Source organism: Auxenochlorella protothecoides (genome assembly GCF_000733215.1).
Source record: "Auxenochlorella protothecoides strain 0710 unplaced genomic scaffold scaffold95, whole genome shotgun sequence".
Classification (NCBI taxonomy): Eukaryota; Viridiplantae; Chlorophyta; class Trebouxiophyceae; order Chlorellales; family Chlorellaceae; genus Auxenochlorella; species Auxenochlorella protothecoides.
In genome coordinates, this window is record NW_011934122.1 from 126,319 (window position 1) to 143,065 (window position 16,747).

The 16,747-nt window shown below is 61.9% G+C and overlaps 7 protein-coding genes across 7 annotated transcripts in view; 3 read left to right on the forward strand and 4 right to left on the reverse strand.

Moving 5' to 3' along the window:
- Positions 1-1,359, reverse strand: part of F751_6755 (5'-adenylylsulfate reductase 2, chloroplastic) — a gene marked incomplete at both ends in the record, with an annotated part of 3,772 nt that extends 2,413 nt beyond the window's left edge. The window contains 4 exons of the mRNA XM_011397278.1: positions 213-312; positions 440-546; positions 665-763; positions 1,270-1,359. Coding sequence (XP_011395580.1) covers positions 213-312; positions 440-546; positions 665-763; positions 1,270-1,359 — 396 coding nt within the window. The remainder of the gene's footprint in view (positions 1-212; positions 313-439; positions 547-664; positions 764-1,269) is intronic.
- A 960-nt stretch (positions 1,360-2,319) lies between these two features.
- Positions 2,320-4,221, forward strand: F751_6756 (Protease Do-like 1, chloroplastic; the record flags this gene model as incomplete). Its single annotated transcript, XM_011397279.1, has 6 exons — positions 2,320-2,411; positions 2,473-2,758; positions 2,929-3,046; positions 3,345-3,479; positions 3,593-3,915; positions 4,123-4,221. The coding sequence occupies 6 exons, from the start codon at positions 2,320-2,322 to the stop codon at positions 4,219-4,221; spliced, it is 1,053 nt and encodes a 350-aa protein (XP_011395581.1).
- A 962-nt stretch (positions 4,222-5,183) lies between these two features.
- On the reverse strand, positions 5,184-7,146 carry F751_6757 (Nudix hydrolase 20, chloroplastic; the record flags this gene model as incomplete). The annotated part of the gene is made up of 5 exons (XM_011397280.1): positions 5,184-5,375; positions 5,598-5,792; positions 5,936-6,060; positions 6,279-6,532; positions 7,076-7,146. The coding sequence occupies 5 exons, from the start codon at positions 7,144-7,146 to the stop codon at positions 5,184-5,186; spliced, it is 837 nt and encodes a 278-aa protein (XP_011395582.1).
- A 137-nt stretch (positions 7,147-7,283) lies between these two features.
- Positions 7,284-8,358, forward strand: F751_6758 (hypothetical protein; the record flags this gene model as incomplete). Its single annotated transcript, XM_011397281.1, has 4 exons — positions 7,284-7,445; positions 7,594-7,684; positions 7,871-8,025; positions 8,179-8,358. 4 exons carry the CDS (start codon positions 7,284-7,286, stop codon positions 8,356-8,358), a joined length of 588 nt encoding a protein of 195 aa, XP_011395583.1.
- A 431-nt stretch (positions 8,359-8,789) lies between these two features.
- Positions 8,790-9,623, reverse strand: F751_6759 (Protein translocation protein SEC63; the record flags this gene model as incomplete). Its single annotated transcript, XM_011397282.1, has 4 exons — positions 8,790-8,891; positions 9,029-9,059; positions 9,246-9,331; positions 9,468-9,623. The coding sequence occupies 4 exons, from the start codon at positions 9,621-9,623 to the stop codon at positions 8,790-8,792; spliced, it is 375 nt and encodes a 124-aa protein (XP_011395584.1).
- A 2,479-nt stretch (positions 9,624-12,102) lies between these two features.
- F751_6760 (Uncharacterized protein) lies at positions 12,103-13,139 on the forward strand (the record flags this gene model as incomplete). Its single annotated transcript, XM_011397283.1, has 4 exons — positions 12,103-12,128; positions 12,229-12,365; positions 12,493-12,563; positions 12,771-13,139. The coding sequence occupies 4 exons, from the start codon at positions 12,103-12,105 to the stop codon at positions 13,137-13,139; spliced, it is 603 nt and encodes a 200-aa protein (XP_011395585.1).
- Positions 13,140-13,450: 311 nt separating this feature from the next.
- On the reverse strand, positions 13,451-14,444 carry F751_6761 (hypothetical protein; the record flags this gene model as incomplete). The annotated part of the gene is made up of 3 exons (XM_011397284.1): positions 13,451-13,779; positions 13,924-14,162; positions 14,293-14,444. The coding sequence occupies 3 exons, from the start codon at positions 14,442-14,444 to the stop codon at positions 13,451-13,453; spliced, it is 720 nt and encodes a 239-aa protein (XP_011395586.1).
- Between the last annotated feature and the right edge of the window lie 2,303 nt (positions 14,445-16,747).

The following is a 16,747-nucleotide window of genomic DNA, read 5'->3' on the forward strand; positions in this document are numbered from 1 at the left end:
GTGGCATTGACGCTGTGACTGCATCATGCGGCGACTGCATGGCGTCGAGCCAGAGGCCTTGCGCTCGGGCAGGGGCATACGATCAGGTGAAACCCTGGCCTCTCAGCTCAGGCATATGACCTGCCGACGAAGCAGGCAGCCGTTTAAGGGCTGCAGCCCGCACAGCTGAGCCCTCGGCACGCTCAAGTCCCCACCACAAACCGCCTGCCCACCTGGGCATCTGGGAAGGTGTACTCAATCTTGATGCCGTAGTGTTTTTCCACGGCAGCAAAGACACGGTAGGTCTCAGGGTTGAGGCGGCCGGTGTCCAGGCTGCGGCAGGAGGGCAAGGAACTTTAGGTTCAGCATAGTACCTCAAAAGGTGATCAGGCCACAATTGAGTCAGCTCAGGCTGTCCATGCAGCGCTCTCTGCACCTCCATTGGCCAGGCGCGCCGCACCTGAACACGCGGTAAGGGCGCCCCGTCAGGTGAGCATACTCCACCAGGGCCACGTCCTCAGCCCCAGACCAGGCAATCCCGATGGTGTCACCAAACGTAGCCAGGGCCTGCAGTGAGTTAGTGGAGGTGGCACAGGGCTGGTGTGAGTGCACCACAACTGTGCTCGACAGCAGCCAGATATCGATTTGCTGGTACGCCCGATTGAGAGTCACCCTTCCAACCCACGTGATCCATGATCTCTAGCGGGGACTTGGAGTCGAGGTCCTTGGCAGTCTGGGCCCAGTCAATGTCCTTGGCTGGGGCGGCTGTGGTTGAGGCCTCCAGCTGCAAGGAGGAGGGGAGATATCATGCTGAGCAACCCAGCTGGAAATCTTCGCGACTCACAAGGCCCTAATTATAATGCCTAGAGTGACAATTAAGCACCGTATATCATACATACAAGCTATCAAGCGATTCGGGGCCCCGGGAAGCCGTGCAGGCCTCACCGTGGCCCCTGCCCGAGGGGGTGACTCGAGGGTTTGGCGGCGAGGGTGGCCGGCCCTCCTTCCGGTATGGGGACGCGCCACACGTCGGACGCCAGCGGGTCGTGCCACTACGTCCAACGAAGCCCGAGGGCCCAGAGAGATGGCCTGTGATGTTCGAGGGAAGGCTCGCAGGGTGGGTGAGGAAGGGCCTGTCAGCGTGGAGTGCACAGCAGTGCCAAGCAGCCCTAGCCCGCTTCACCTGTGACAGCATTGTGTTTTTTAAGCAGTAATTTGTTGGTCAATCTACCTCGAGACTACATCTGCCCAAAGTTGTACCATGGCTGTGACGATGACGCGCTGGCTCACGTTGCGAGGAGCGCCCCCGCATCGCAATCCGCGCCCAGTGTTTGCCATGGGAGGACTGCTGGTGGTGGGGAACCGATCCAGAAGGTTCATGGCAACTAATGATCGCGATTAAAGGCTTTCAATTCTATAATTACACTCTATCAGCCCGCTACCATCATTTCTTGAGAGCGCACGGGTGAGCAATCGGGCACACGGAAGGGAAGGGAACGGGTGCCGAGGCCATGCTTGAGCATGCATGATGTCTATGTAAGGCCTAAGAAGGCTCCCTTTTGCCCATAGTCTCAGAATACATATCCTTCACCATTATATTGCCTGCAGGTAAAGTAGCATGAACATCACCATGCAGATGCGGTCTCCATGTCTTTCGGCGCACATGGATGGTTCCCGAACAGCATGCGGACGCCATGCGATCCGTGCGCATGGCCCGCGGGCTGGCCGTGCATTGCCCTTTACGAGGGTCTCCATGCAGCGAGGAGGCCTTGCAACCTGTCGTGCCGCGTCTGACGAAGCGGGATGTTCAGGATCTCGGCCATCAGACGGGGCCATGCCGCTGGTCCAGAGATTGCGGCATGGCGCGGCGGCCGCCCTGAAGACTGGCGCCCTCGTGGCAACGCTGCTCTCACCCATGGCAGCCCAGGCCTACACCCCAGCAGCTCTCTTCGGAGGTAGCACACTCACTGCGCCACGGGAGGCACCCAGCATCCAGGAGAACAAGGTGGGACAGCGGATAGTCTGCATCAGGGTGCAGCTGCCGATGGGAGTCACATGCACTGGGGTGGCAACTATCGACTCAGGCCTGCATTGCCACTTAGGCAGCATCGCTCTGGACATCAGTATCAGGTTTTTCCTCATGTATGCATCAATGCAACCCCACAGCAACCTGAGCCGTCTGACCTCACGCCCGAGGAGCAGCAGAGTGTTCACATCTTCAAAGAGAACACGTAGGTTGCTGCAGGGCGTCATCATTGATGGTAAAGCAGGGCAAGGCCTTGCTCAACCATGATTTTGTGTTTCATTTCTGGGACCTCGTTGGTGGTGCACAGCCCTGCCATGTCCCCTCTTGGGTCCCCTCGGCTCACGGCCGTCTTTGCACCCATTGTACACCAGCACGAGGCCACGGTCCTCCCCACCTGCCTGCACATGTGCGCATGGCCTGGCACTGGAAGACTTTGTCTCCTCATTCTCCAACCTCACGCTCCACAGGCCGGCGGTGGTGAACATAGCCAACATCGCCACCAAGCGCGCCTACCTCTCCACCGACCTCCTGCGCCTGCCACAGGGCCAGGGGTCCGGCTTCCTCTGGGACGACCAGGGCCACGTGGTGACCAACTACCACGTCATCCGCGGCGCTTCGGAGGTCCGCGTCACGCTCATCGACCAGAGCGTGTACAGCGCGAGGCTGGTGGGGGGCGACCCCTCGCGAGACATCGCCGTCCTCCAGCTGGACGCCCCGCCCGCCAGCCTGGCTGCCCTCAAGGCCGTGGAAGTGGTAAGCATCCTGTGAACGGGGGCAAAGGATGCTCTTTCAATTGATTGTTACATTTAGTCGCGGTGGGCCTTCCACGTCTGGAAGTGAGGGGGCAACCAAATGTGCCAAGACGTCTCTGGCATCCATGCTCGTCATGCTCACCCCCAGCCCATCGTCCACCTCGCCTCCAGGGAAAGAGCAGCGGCCTAGCTGTGGGTCAAAAGGTGTACGCCATCGGCAACCCCTTTGGCCTGGACCACACGCTGACCAGCGGCATCATCTCTGGCCTGAATCGGGAGCTGGGAGCGGGTGAGGCGGGGCGTACAGGGGGGAGTTGGGTGGTCAGGATCTTTTTATTATGCGGCAAAGGTTTGAATGGTCCTTGGCTGCAAGGCACCAAGAGCGGGAGCTGTGGATGGCAACTGGCCTGCACCTGACAGCCTGCACGCAGACGCACCGGCTGTGGCTGTGCCTGCTGATCTGTATGCAGTGGCATGCCTATTTGCAGAAGTTGCAAGCAATCTCTCGTTTATTATCGAGTGTCGACCACGCAATTCCGCCAATCCTACCATTCATACACATATACTGCTCCTCCTGCGCGTCCCAGGGACTAACAACGGGCCCAGTCTGCGCAACGTGATCCAGACCGACGCCGCGATCAACCCTGGGAACAGCGGGGGGCCCCTGCTGGACTCCAAGGGCAGGCTCATCGGCATCAACACCGCCATCGCCGACCCCACAGGTAGTGCCTTGGCTCAGGTTATCTGTAGCTGGACTGCCCAGGGTCTTTCACCTGCCTTTCCTTTTCCGCCCACGTCAAACCACCCCCCCCTTCTCCCCAAACACCTGCCACAGGCAAGGGCGCCAGCAGCGGCATCGGCTTCGCCATCCCCATCGACGCGTGCCGGGGCCTGGTGGACCAGATCCTGACCTATGGACGAGTGGTGCGACCGATGCTGGGCATCACCCTGGCCCCGCCCCAGGCCCTGCGCCAGCTGGGCCTCTCTGGGGTGCTGGTGCTGGACGTGCCCCCAGGCGGCCCCGCCGACGCCGCCGGGGTCAAAGGCACCATGCGCGACGGGTTTGGGCGCGTGGTCCTGGGCGACGTCATCGTGGGCGTGAACGGCAGGAAGGTGGCCAACGAGGGCGATCTTTTCGATGCGCTGGACTCGTGCAAGGTAGGCGTGTGAGGAGTAATGATTTTGGGGGGAAGAAGGAGGGTGGGGGTATCATGCAGAGCGCAAGGTGACCAATGGAAGGGAGACTTGAACTGCTGCAGGGCTCGAAGACCCGGCATTGAAAGGATGCTGCAGCATCGAGCTTGTCTGGCTGCTTGTTGCCTGATAACATCCAACACACCGCCCCCTCCCTCCCTCCATCTGTAGGTGGGGGATGAGGTGAGGCTCGACATCTTGAGTGGCGGGCGAACCAAGGCCAGCCTCAGCATAGTGTTGGCTGAGCGGGCGGCCCGCGTCACCGAGTGAGGGCCAGTTTTGAGTGGCTTGCCCATGATTTGGGACCAAGGCATCACACAATTGGACGGCTGACCTCATCTTGCAAATTTGCATACTTACTGATATTCACCTCCAACTTCTCGTTACCCTGCTCTGTTCCTCTACGCTCACACACGCTTTCTCTCAAGCTCCAGTGGTGCATTGCCACAGGATGTATGTGATATTCTTTTGGCCCTGCTCTCAAGGAAAGAGGGATTCTGAGTGGGAAAGCCAATTTCAGTATAGAGGTCCCGGGTAAATACCACGGGGGCTCATGGAGTGCAGCGAGGGTGCGTCGCCATTCCATACTCCAATAGGTATATAAGTACCAAAGTATCTCTCCTTAAAGCATCGTGATTATACCCTGCTGCTGGAGACGGCCCTGTAGACCATCAGCACACTATCCGAAACATTCGAGCGCTGGAATTTTCCCAGTTGGAGTTGAATCGTTTCACAGGAGGTTGGCGACAAGTGAGTAGAGCGGCTGGGTTTCACACCTAGCCTTGAGCCTCGCCGCCTACTACTGAACGATCACCCCACCCTTGTTCCTGCGGCTGATTGGTCGAGTGCCGGGGGTTCAGTACAGCCCCGTGATGCAAGGAATGACGCCGCCACATCATACACCACTGCCTGAATTCGCATCCGCACTCCCGAGCCTTGGAGTGCGGCCATTAGTCCCATGGCAGACACGCCTGCAAAATGCCCCCCAGCCTTGTTCCCCTCCCCTCCATGCACATGCTCTGCCTGCCCATTGCCCAGTGCAGGTCGCGGCGCGCTCTGAAACAACGGTGTGCTCGGTGGCAGGCAGGGGAGCAGGCGGCACAGCCCCCTCCTGGTGCTGCACCGGGCTTTAAGGAGCTGCGGGGGCCCGGGATCGGGCGGTCTCGTCTTCCCAGCCTGGCTGTGGGGCGCCTCCCCGTGCGGCTGCCCTCCTGCCCCCCCGCCTCTGCATCTCACGAGCAGTCGCCGCTCCTGAGCCCGGTCAGCAATTCGAGGTACCCAGGGGTGTCTGGACCTAGGTACCCGTGCCGCAGCAGGAAGTCGATGATGACCAGGTTGCAGTTGTCCTTGAACCGCTCGCCGCCGGCCACCCCCTCCGCCACGCGCTCCAAGGGCCAGCGCTCGAAGCCCTCGACCTCGTCGTCCTGTGTTGAAATGGGCAATCCGGGCATGCCTTGCTGAGAGGCCAGGCCTGCCGATCATGACGATCGATCACTGGCAACTGGTCAAAGTGGGTGACCTGCTTGCGCATGTGCAAGGCATGTCTCTCCCAAATCAGACCCTCTCTACGGTGTCATCACTCGTGATTTCTCGGGTCAACCCCGTCCAACCGGGCCACACCCTCCCCTCCCCCGCCAATCATTCACCTGGGGCTGCGGCACAAAGTCCAGGGGCAGCTCCAGGTCGTAGCAGAAGAGCACGTCCCTCTTCACGCCCGCGGCCTGCCGGGCAGCGTAGGACACCGCGCCGACGGGCACGGCGGTGCGGGCGAGCTCGGCGGGGACGCCGGCCTCCTCCCAGCACTCCTTCTCGATGTTGGCGGCGCAGCTCAGCCCTTGCGGCTGAGGAGTTTGAAGGGGTGGGGGTTCAGCTTGGTGAGTGGTGGTTTGAGGTGAAGTGGGGAGGGTGCCGCGGTAAAATGCCCTGCCAAGGCAAGGTTCTACTGGACGCCCTACAGCCCCGCAGCCCGCACCCCACTGCCCACCTGGCCGCCCGCCACCATGTGGTCCAGCCGCCCCGGCCAGGTGGGCTTGAGCCGGCTACGGGTGGCCACCCAGAGCTCCAGCGCCCCGCTCCCAGGCAGCCGCACGTAGCCATTCAGGTGCACGCCTGCCGGGACGCGAGGGGCGGGCGGCGTGCAATGAAGTCGCTGTGTTGTACAAAGTGCAGAATACCCGGGGAGCAAGGTAGGTGCAATGATGCCGGCGAGGCCAACGTGCCTCTGCCAGGCCGCCCCTCCTGCGGGACGACATTAATTTCACCGACCTCAGCGGCCCCACCGAGGCAATGCCGCCTCCCAGCTGCGGCCCAGGCTCTCCTCATCCCACCATAGGCTTTGATGCCAAAGTGCACGGCCGCCGCGCGCTCCAGGGAGAGCAGGGGCGGCGCGTGGAAGGAGGGCGCCACCGGGTAGAGCTCTCCCCGCCAGCCGTCCACGAGGCCGCGAGCCTGCAATGTCTTGAGCACGTCGTCCACGGCCCGGCTCCGCTCCTCCGGGCTGCTCAGTGCGGGGTTCAGGGTCAGGGAGGCTGGGGTGGGGGACTGGAATACGTCGGGGAACCGACGGAGCTCCTCTGCAAACCTGCGGGGCGGTGGGATGGGAAGGCGGGGAGAAGTGGGCTTCACCAACATGTGCTCGTCTGAGGCAATGCAGGGCGCCCATGCCCGATGCATCGCTGGAGGAACCAAATGTCTCACCCAGAGCCCTCTCCGACAAAACGCACGAGTGGAAGATGTAGCCCAGAGGCTGGTCATGGCCTTGGATGTGGAATGCGGTCATGTCCGGCAGCATGGCTGTGCCATTGTTGCAGCGCTGGACCCATCGCTGGAATCCCTTAATCATCGCCATATCCTTCTCTGAGGATGGGGAAATCGTGGTGGAGGCATGCATGGCCTTGCACTGCAGTCTGGGCGGCGGCAGGCGGTGGTTCAGGGGCTGGGATGGGGGCTTTAGTGACAACCAGAGCGGGGCCATGCACCGACTTGCGGCCCCGATCATGGGAACCCAAGCCCTCGATGCTAGCATACCAAGAGAAGAATGACCATCAGAGAAGCTTGGTACTCCAACACGAGGGGCCCCTTGACGGGGCATGGCCAGCTTAGGCTGACGGGGACCGATCCGAACATGATGGCGCCCTTGCGGATGGGCACCACCGCATGGGTGCCATGCGTGCCATACACATCGGTCCCACCCATCCCGCATCGGATGCTGCGACCCGCTGGAATTTTTCACGAGTTCTTGCAGCGGTCGGGGATATTTGGACCGGGGCCGTCCCGAGTGTCGTGTGATATCCTGCGAGGAAGTCGCGCTCTCCCAGGACCTCACCCTGCCGATGTTGGCGAGCGGCCTGAGCTCCAATGCGGCATTCAGGCCGGTATTTGGGAGTCAGACGGGCTGCAGGAGGAGTGTGCGGCCTCAGCACATCACCATTGTGGTCGTGAGGGCAGATAGTGGCGGCTTCAATCCCTTCCGGCGCAAGGATGGGGATCAACAGGTGGGCAGCCGTGTGCGCAGCCGTGCTGCTTGCGGGGACGAAGGTCATGGGCAGGCGTCTGACTGCCGACCTGGCACTCCAGTATCCTTTTGCAAGGTGCTGGAGGGGATTCCTCGACACGCTCTGGTCTGCATTTGCTTTGTCGCAGGACGCCGCCAAGAAGGCGCTGCAGGATGCCTTCCAGGGCAAGAAGAACGTGTTCAAGGATGCCGAGGACCTGGCTGCCAAGCGCGCAAATCGTCAAGGCGGCGGGGATGGGGGGAGCGGCGGCGGCGGCGGTGGTGGCGGCGGTGGCGGTGGGGAGGGAGGTGAGGCGGTGGGGAGGGACGAGGATCTGCAAGGCACTCGTTATGGCTGCCGAATTTCACGCAAGTTTCCTGCTCAGAAGGATCGCAGACAATTCTCCATACCTTGCATGGCCACAGGCGAGGAGTGGAGCGGCGACTGGAGGTCGTGGCTCACCGACGCGCGCCAGGGCCTGGTAGGCTTCATCAAGTTTGTCGCCTCCAGCACCCTCTTCGTGTTGGTGCTGGCCAGCTTTGCGCTGTGGAAACCTGCCCTCCAGTCCATCGCCAAAGTGGTGCGCTGCCTTGGAGAGGTGGTGCTTGGTGTGGGCTCTCGTGTTGCTCTTCAAGCCGCAGCGTGAACCTTTGTGTATGGTCCTTGCCCCGCTGTCTTGGACGGCCTGCCTTGGCAAAGCACACCGGCCCCTCGTCGCACAAAATCCATGCAGTTTCGATGGGCGTTCCGCCTGGACAGCAATCCCCGTGCCCGGCTGAAGGCAGATGAGGCGGCCCCAGAGGTCGACCTTTCAAAGAGCGGCGACGAGCTCGGTGCGTCGCGCAGGGGCATTGTGGGAAACGGCATGGGGCTTTCTCTGCTCTTTGTTTCATCCAGGGGCCATAAACCTTGAAGGCTTGGGCACTTGTAGCAGCACGAGGACAAGGGGTTACTGCAAAAATCCAGCAAATCACGTGTATCACGTCCGCAGGTGCCGTGGAGAAGAGGGTTCTGTCCAAGTACGGGGATGACGACGATGAGGAGGATGACTACGACGACGAAGGCTACAGCAGCGAAGAGGACGAGTGAGCTGGGGCGCGCTGGGCGGGAGAGGTGGGCTTGTCGCCATGCTCCCACTCCACTGCCAGCCCCCAGTTCCATCTGTAAGATGCCGGTGGCGGTGGGGAGGATAGTCTGAGTAGCGGAGGAGGGTCCAGGGGTTGGACAGCAGGAACGATCAGGGTTCCTGAAGACCAGTGGTTGGGGATGCCTGGCCGAGGGGGCCATCGAGGAGGGCTACAGGGGGTGGGGTCCACAGGAACACCACATCCCGAGCACGCCGGCTCACCATTCATACTGCATCAGGTGCCTCATGACCAGCCCTAGGGGGAGCACGATGATCAGACCCAGCATGCTGAGCATCATCAGCGTGGACCCTGCCTTTGACTGGGTGGTGTGGAGGGGCGGGATGCCAGGGTGAACCCATTGGTGTGGCAGATGGTCAACAACACGTAGAGTGGAATGGATCGAGTGCAGTGACTCTCCAAGGAGGCCGTCACCCCACGCATTGCCATGGCGCTCACCTTGGCATTCATCCACTTTGGCATCGCCACACTGCCGAGGTGAGAGGGGCAGGGCAGGGTTGAGGAGATTGGGACGAGTTCTGCTCGAGCGCAGCACTTGCTGTGGAAGCCATTTGCAGCTGGGCATCGAGCTTGCATTCTGCCGCCTCCCGAGTTGAGCCAGGGGGTCGTCCAGGTCATGGAATCACACTACCCCACCAACACGATGGGCACAGACCTCTCGTCGTAGTCCTGCATCCCATCGGGATGTCCATACTCCTGCCAGTTTGCAAACTTGACCGGATCTGTCAGCGTCTCATATGCCTGGGTTCGAGGGAGGGGATTGGGGATGTGGAATGGCCTCGACTGCCTTGGAGCGTGCTTCAAACCCACCTGCAGGGCACAGCATGGGACGCACTCGCACAGCGAGTCGCATGCATGCAATCTCGTGCATTCCCACCTTGGTGATGTGGCTGGCAAAGTACTTTGTGGCCTCCGGGTCGGGGTTCTTGTCCGGGTGGTACTGCAGGGACAGGGACCTGTACGCCTGCTTGATCTGGGCCTCCCCTGCATTGTGCGGTACCCCCAGGGTATTATAAGGGTCAAAGGGCGCCATGGTCCTGAGGCTGCCCCATGCCTGCCTGCGAGGAAGGGTCCAAGGGACAGGTGTTGCGCTTGCTCCCCTGTTGATCGAAGGCACGGCTGAGCCCCAGAGCAGGATACAGTCGCCGCCTCAACGCAGCGCTCTGCCTGAACGGGTGGCGCTGGGCGCTCATGATGCATCAATGGGCTGGTCATGCATTCCATTGCAAAAAAAGGAAGCTCCTCGGCCACCTCTCACCATAGCAGGAGCGCAAACAGGACCCAGAGGATGGTCAGGTGATGCTCTACCAGGAGCTTGAAAGCAGGCGTTGGGGGCGCCACCGGGGTCTGATTCTGGGCATCCCGCCGCTGCTTTCGACCTTGTGGAGCGATCTTCTGTACAGGAGGAGTGTGAGTAGTTGGATTGAATACATTAAATCCTCCCTAGAGATGGACTTGGAGCTATGGTGCTCTCCCAGAGCATTTGATGCAAAGCCCCAACCCCATCCTGACCTTGAAGCGGATGGGGCCGGCACGCAATCTGTAAAAGGTGTACGGGCCCAAAACAGCGCCAAAGGCCAGGGCAAAAAAGATCATGGAGACCTCACCCTCAGCTGGCATCGAATCCTGCCACAGGTGGGGTGGTGAAATGTGGCAGTGGAATGAATCTTGGCTAGAGGAGCACCCTGGGGCCAGCAAGTTGCGGCTCGCAGCGCAATAGCAACGATGTTTATTTTGGTTCTAGATCCGGATCGGAAAACAATCTGTGCGTTGAGATCCGCATGTCCCTCCTGACCTGAAGACCACAGTCGGCCGTCGGGCCTTGGCACCTCCCCGAAAATGTAGTTGCCTCTCAAACCTCGCTCAGCATAAAGATCATGAGCAGTTGTTGTTCCATTCGTGTGGTCAAGCGCAGCATAAGGTTAATTCAAAATGCCACTGTTTTGCGAGCGCATTTTTCTCGCGCCCTCAATGGGAAGTCCGAGCGGGTGAGCATTTACTCGTCCACCAGGGCAACGCGGTTCTCCCTCAGGCTGAATCGCCCCGAGCTCTCCAGTTTCTGAAGCAGCTCTGCAGCGCTGTCCTCTCCTCGGCCAGCCGCGGCGAGAACAGCTGCGGTGAGCTTCTTCAGCTTCATGCTGCCCCCCTTCCGGTTCAGCTCTGCAGCAGCAAGCTTTTTCCACTTGATTTTATTGGGAGGCCCTGTTGGTGCAAGGTCCTCCCCATCCCTGGGCCGCTTCCCACTTGTCTCCAGCGATGGATTCCCCGACACAGCTGCAGCCGCGGTCTCGGAGACTGGCGCCGCGCCGTCGTGACCCGAACCAGGTTTTCCTCCCTCAGGAAGTGGGCCGGCGGCAGCCGCCATTGCAGCCCTCGCCTGCATGAATCAATACCCTTGAGCTCAGGAGCGCAGCTGAAACATTCCCAGAATGAAGGCACATCCTCGATTCCATTGACACAGTGGCCGACGAATGCAGTTCTCCCCTCCACCCAGCCAGTTTGTAAAGTGAGTCACCCGTCGCTGGTGTTTAGCGCCAGAGGCATGGCCCTCCAAGGACTCGCGACTGGTGCACGTCACAGAGCAGACGCTACACCTCCAGGGCGACCTTTCCGACAGAAACTGCGGTCCGACAAGGCCCTCCGCCGAGGGTTCCGCCGCCGCCTGGGGCGCCGCCTGACTCGCAAAACAGCCCTTGGAGGCATAGCCCCCTGGCTTGGTGGCGCCCTGAGCATACTTCTCGTGCTCGGTGACGCAGGAGGTGTGCCCTGCCACCGTCCAGCGGTCAAAGGCCCTGCTGCAGTCGAGGCAAGTGAAGCCATTGCTGCCGCACTGACCTGCATGGGTTGCCACCTTGGCCTGGGGAGGAGTGGGAGGATGACGGGTGACGATGTGAAGGGCCGGAACACATCCGCATGTGCATTTATTGTATATACTCCCGAAACCAAGATGGACTCCTGCGCGGCGGCCGGTGGGCATTGAGTGCCGCCACTCACCTTTTTCAGGGACTCCCCGCAATTGTCGCAGATGAACCATGGCTGCGGGCGAGTGGGGCAGGGAATGCACAGTGACAAACAATCTCCCATTTTTTCATTGTAGAGCATTTCAGGGCCGGCTTCGCTTCATGCTGTGACGTGGGTACCGTGCTCACCATATTGTTGCTGAGCTGAGAAGTTCGCCCCAGGCACCGTAGATTGGCTTGGACTCAAGGTCTATGCACGGTTATCTACAGGGTTAGAACACTGAACAGAACACGAGCCACATCAACCGCTTGACGAGCACGGCCGCGCGTCGTCCTCATGCGCACCTGCCGTCGCGCTCGACAACGCGCGCAGAGCATGGCAGTACCCGGAGAGGGGTGGCTCTCTAGAAGGTCGCAGCATGGATTTGCACACAGCAGGTCATTGCGCAGGGGCGGGTCGGTCCAGCAACACAACAACACTCGCAAGCATATATTGCATTGCTTATTTGCTGAAGCGAGACGATCCTAGGCACTGACCCGACCTCGATCAAGATGCCTCTCTCCCCTCCCGTTCAGTGGTACGATGTGGGTAGGATGGGTGGTGTGCGCCTGCAGCTTTACTTTAATTTACCTGGAGACGCATGCCTCATGCCATCCAATACTCGCCTACCTTCCCAGGGCACAGCGCAAGGACAGGTTGTACCTCACCTTTGACCTGCAAGACTGCAAGGACCCCACCATCGAGGTGAAGAACGACGAGGCCTCCCAGAGTGGCCGCGTCAGTTTCAAGGGAAACGCTCATTCCCATGCCACAGGTGCGGCGGTGTCTTGCGTGGGCGGTCGTTCTCGCAGCATGCACTCCATGGGCGGGGCACCGCTGGCGCTCCAGGTCCCGGCTTCCTTACAAACTACTGAGCACCCTCGATCCAATGCAATCCGCAGGACCTGATGAGCACACATACTCCATGGACCTGGAGCTGTATGGCGAGATCGACGACAGCGATGTCAAGCAGGTATGGAGCGCTGCAGCACGGGCCCTGGTTTTTTCATGACTGCCGGTGCACATCTGCCATGCCATGCCACTCGCGTCCACTTCCCACCTCGGCCTGGTGCCCTGGCACGGTGTGACGCAACAAAACCCTGGCACAGGACAGCCTCTGCTGTGTGGACATCAATCCTACTAGGCCTTGCACCTCAATCTTGTCGTATGCAATGTGCAGGTGAAGACTGACCGGACAGTGGTCCTGATCCTGGCGAAGAAGGAGGAGGGGCCCCACTGGCCCCGGCTCCTCAAGGCTGCGGGGCGCGCGCCCTCCAACGTCAAGGTGGACTGGAACCGGTGGGTGGATGAGGACGAGGAGGGCACGGGCGGCCTGGAGGAGGATGGCTTTGACCTCTCCGCCCTCCAGAACCTGGGTGGTGGCGGCGCCGGCGCCGGCGGCATGCCCGACTTCTCCTCCCTCCTCGGGGGCGCGGGGGGGCCGGGCCTGGAGGGCCTGAGGGCGGGCGAGTTTGGCGAGGAGGACGACGAGAGCTCCGAGGACGGCGACCTGCCGCCGCTGGAGGGTGACAAGCCCGCTGCTGCCTAGGCGTGCATGCCGGCGCCCGAGCGAGGTCTCCCTCGCGAGGGCTGGGGAGTGGTGATGGCAGTGGCTCTGGGCACCCCACCCATGGCTGGGAACAGCCTGCCAGGGAATGTCTGCGTCGGCCCCTGCCCCTCCCAGCCCATGAGCTTCTGCCCTGGCCGCTTGTCCTTCTGCTGTAAGACGTCGACGCTCAGTCAGGGGTTCAGTTTTGGGTTTGTAGGTATGGCAGGCTTCAGGGGGGGTGCTGGCAGTGTTGGCAGGCTTGAGGCGGGTCGCCGGCCGGGTCCCCTGCCTCGGCCAGCCGCCCCCGACAGCTATAGCACCCGTGTGCCACAGATCTTGTTCCTCGCCAGTGCCTCCTCCGCCTCCACCAGAGAGGCTTCTTGCAGGGCGAAGCCGGCGCTGCCGAGGCTCGCCGTCAGCTGGTCCAGCAGGTGGGGTCGCGAGGGCACGTGATCCTGGAGCGGCGTGATGAAGCGGTGGTGGGGCCGGCCCTGCCGGTACTCCGGGGTCCTGGCCGGGTGCTGGAGGAGGGCCATGCGGTCGGGGTCAAATCGCCAGAGCAGGGAGGTGTGGTGCACGAAGCGCCGCTTGCTGATGGCCTGCGCATTGCCCCCGAACTTCACATCCTTGAACACGTAATCTTGGGGGGGGGGGCGGAGGAAAGTCGAGACTGGATGTTGGGGGGTTGGGGAGAGGAACACCAGGGAACTCTGTATCGGATGTTTTGTAATGATGCCGTATCCTTCCGTCCATCACCACCCACACACCAACACGTTTCACTCACCATGTTCTCGAAGGGCAAAATCGCCATACTTGCCAAATACAGGCTTGAACAGGTCCTCCGTCCACTTCATGATGGGCCTGGGGAAGGGTTCCAGGCCTGGCACCTCGTCCACACCCATGATGAGGCCGGTGAAGAGGGTGTCGCTGTCCACCACCACCGTGCCTCCACCGGTGAAACGGCGAATGAGGGTCACACCCGCCTTCCTTGCAGCCACCTCGTGGACCATCACCTCAGGCTTCCTGCAGTGGAACGAGTGAAGTGAGTCTTCACGGGGTGCCATTCCCTGTTGTGGAGGTCCACGGCCACCCAGACGCCCCAGCCACTCGGGGCCCTCAACCACCCAGGACAGGCCTCTGGAGCACCTCGCACCCCGAGATTCCCAGCACGATGGCGGGGTCTGGGGTGCCGTCATTCACAAGAAACCAGTTGTCGTTGGATGCGCGGAGTAGCGCCTCTTCCAGCTTCAACTGCCGGAGAATCTGGAAGTTCTGCAGGCGCAGGACCTTGACGACGCCGGACATGGCGCCCTGGCGCCCCCAGCCCTGCTCGTGGGCTCACTGGCTAGACATACGCTTGATGACCCATTCCGTCATACTTTATCTTTGTGTGGGGTGTATCTAGGGTCAGGGGGGCGTTTGGGGTTCGCACTCGCTGCAGACGAGATCTGTCGGGCAAAACAGGCAGAATGTCGTCTTCCGAAAAAGAAAGTGTGACCGTGTCTCATGGCAAAGCGGGCGGCTCAATGTCGCGACTGGCGCTCGCTCCGCCCCTCTTTAATCCCACCTCCCCATTCTCTCCTGTGCCTCCACACACGCCAGGGCGACTTGCTGCTCAGACTCGGCTCCCGAGCCCTGTCTAGCCTCGCGCTACTAGGCCCAAAAAGAAAAAACAGGGGCTGTTCGCGCTTCCCCGCCCAAAAAATATACTACCACCCCCTCCCTTCCACTCCACACCCCCCACACCACCCCACACCACTTCATCATGGCTGCCGTCGCCCCGGCAACCACCACCCCGGCCCCGGCCACCCCCTCCACCGAGGCCGCCCCGGCCCAGCCCCAGGCCAACCCCGCCCTGGCCAACTCCTCCCTGTACGTCGGCGACCTTGACCGCGACGTTGCCGAGGCGCAGCTCTACGAGGTCTTCGCCCAGGTAGGAAGAGGACCGTGTACATGGCGTGCAGATGGTAGTGTTTGCTGCCGATCCTGTCGCCTTTGAAAACGACGCGGAGTGAGGTCGGAGTCGGGACCTCGCCTGGCCGCCGTGGGCCATTGTATGGCTGTGATCCCTGGATCGCCATGCTGGTTGCCATCCAGTTTTCTCCACTCCCTTCTGTAGATTGGGCCCGTGGCTTCCATCCGCGTGTGCCGCGACGCCGTGACCCGTCGCTCCTTGGGCTACGCCTACGTCAACTACAACTCTGGCGTCGATGCCGGCGCAGGTGCGTCAGCGAGGGTCTTTGGTTACCATCGCCCTCCGTGGCATGCTTTCGCGTGCAAATGCCTGTCTGGCTGGATGCAGGCGCAAGGCTTGGCCAGCCATGTCCTGTGTGTCAGCAGCAGGGGGCTATTTGATCCTCTTCCCTTCCTGTGGACGACCATGCCATGTTCTCTGCAGCCCGTCGCACAGTCTACCTGTTCATCTCCACCTCGCAAGGCTTCCTGTGCTCTTCCCCTTACCTGACATTTCCACCCCACCACACTTCTGCTGCAGCCGAGCGTGCCCTGGAGCAGCTCAACTATGCCCCCCTGGCGGGCCGCCCCATGCGGCTGATGTGGAGCCACCGTGACCCCTCCTACCGCAAGTCCGGCGTGGGCAACATCTTCATCAAGAACCTGGACAAGTCCATCGACAACAAGGCCCTGCACGACACCTTCTCCGCCTTTGGCAACATCCTGTCCTGCAAGGTGGCCCTGGACGCCGCGGGCGAGTCCAAGGGCTACGGCTTCGTGCACTACGAGGCGGACGAGGCGGCGCGCCTGGCCATCGCCAAGGTAAACGGCATGCTGCTGGAGGACAAGAAGGTGTACGTGGGCCCCTTCCTGCGTCGCAGCGAGCGTGCGGCCGAGTCTGGCGGCCGCTTCACCAACGTGTTTGTCAAGAACCTGGACGAATCGGTGGACGACGAGGCACTGAAGGCCGCCTTTGCCGCCCACGGCGCGGTCTCCTCCGCCGTGGTCATGCGCGGCGAGGACGGCGCCTCCCGCGGCTTTGGCTTCGTGTCGTTCGAGGAGCCCGAGGCGGCGGCCGCGGCGGTGGAGGCGCTCAACGGCGCGCCCCTGGCCGGCAAGGAGGTGTTCGTGGGGCGTGCGCAGAAGAAGGCGGAGCGCGAGGCCATGCTCCGCGCGCGGTTCGAGGATGTGCGCGCGGAGCGCATCGCGCGCTACCAGGGCATGAACCTGTACGTGAAGAACCTGCCCGACGACGCCGACGACGAGTTCCTGCGCGCGACGTTTGCGCCCTACGGCACCATCACCTCCGCCAAGGTCATGGTGGATGCGGCCAGCGGCAAGCCCCGCGGCTTTGGCTTCGTCTGCTATGCCTCGCCGGAGGACGCCACCCGCGCCGTCAGCGAGCTGAACAACCACATGCTGCGCGGCAAGCCTGTTTACGTGGCCCTGGCCCAGCGGCGCGAGGTGCGCCGCGCGCAGCTGGAGCAGCAGCACGCGCAGCGCATGGTGCTGGGTGCGCCGCGCGGGCCGCTGGGCGGCCCCGCCCCGGGCATGCCCGGCATGTTCCCGCCCGGCGCGGGCGCGCCGCTGTACTACGGCGCGCCGCGCGGCGGCATGCCCGCCGGCCCGGGCGGGCCCATGATGTCGCCCTACCT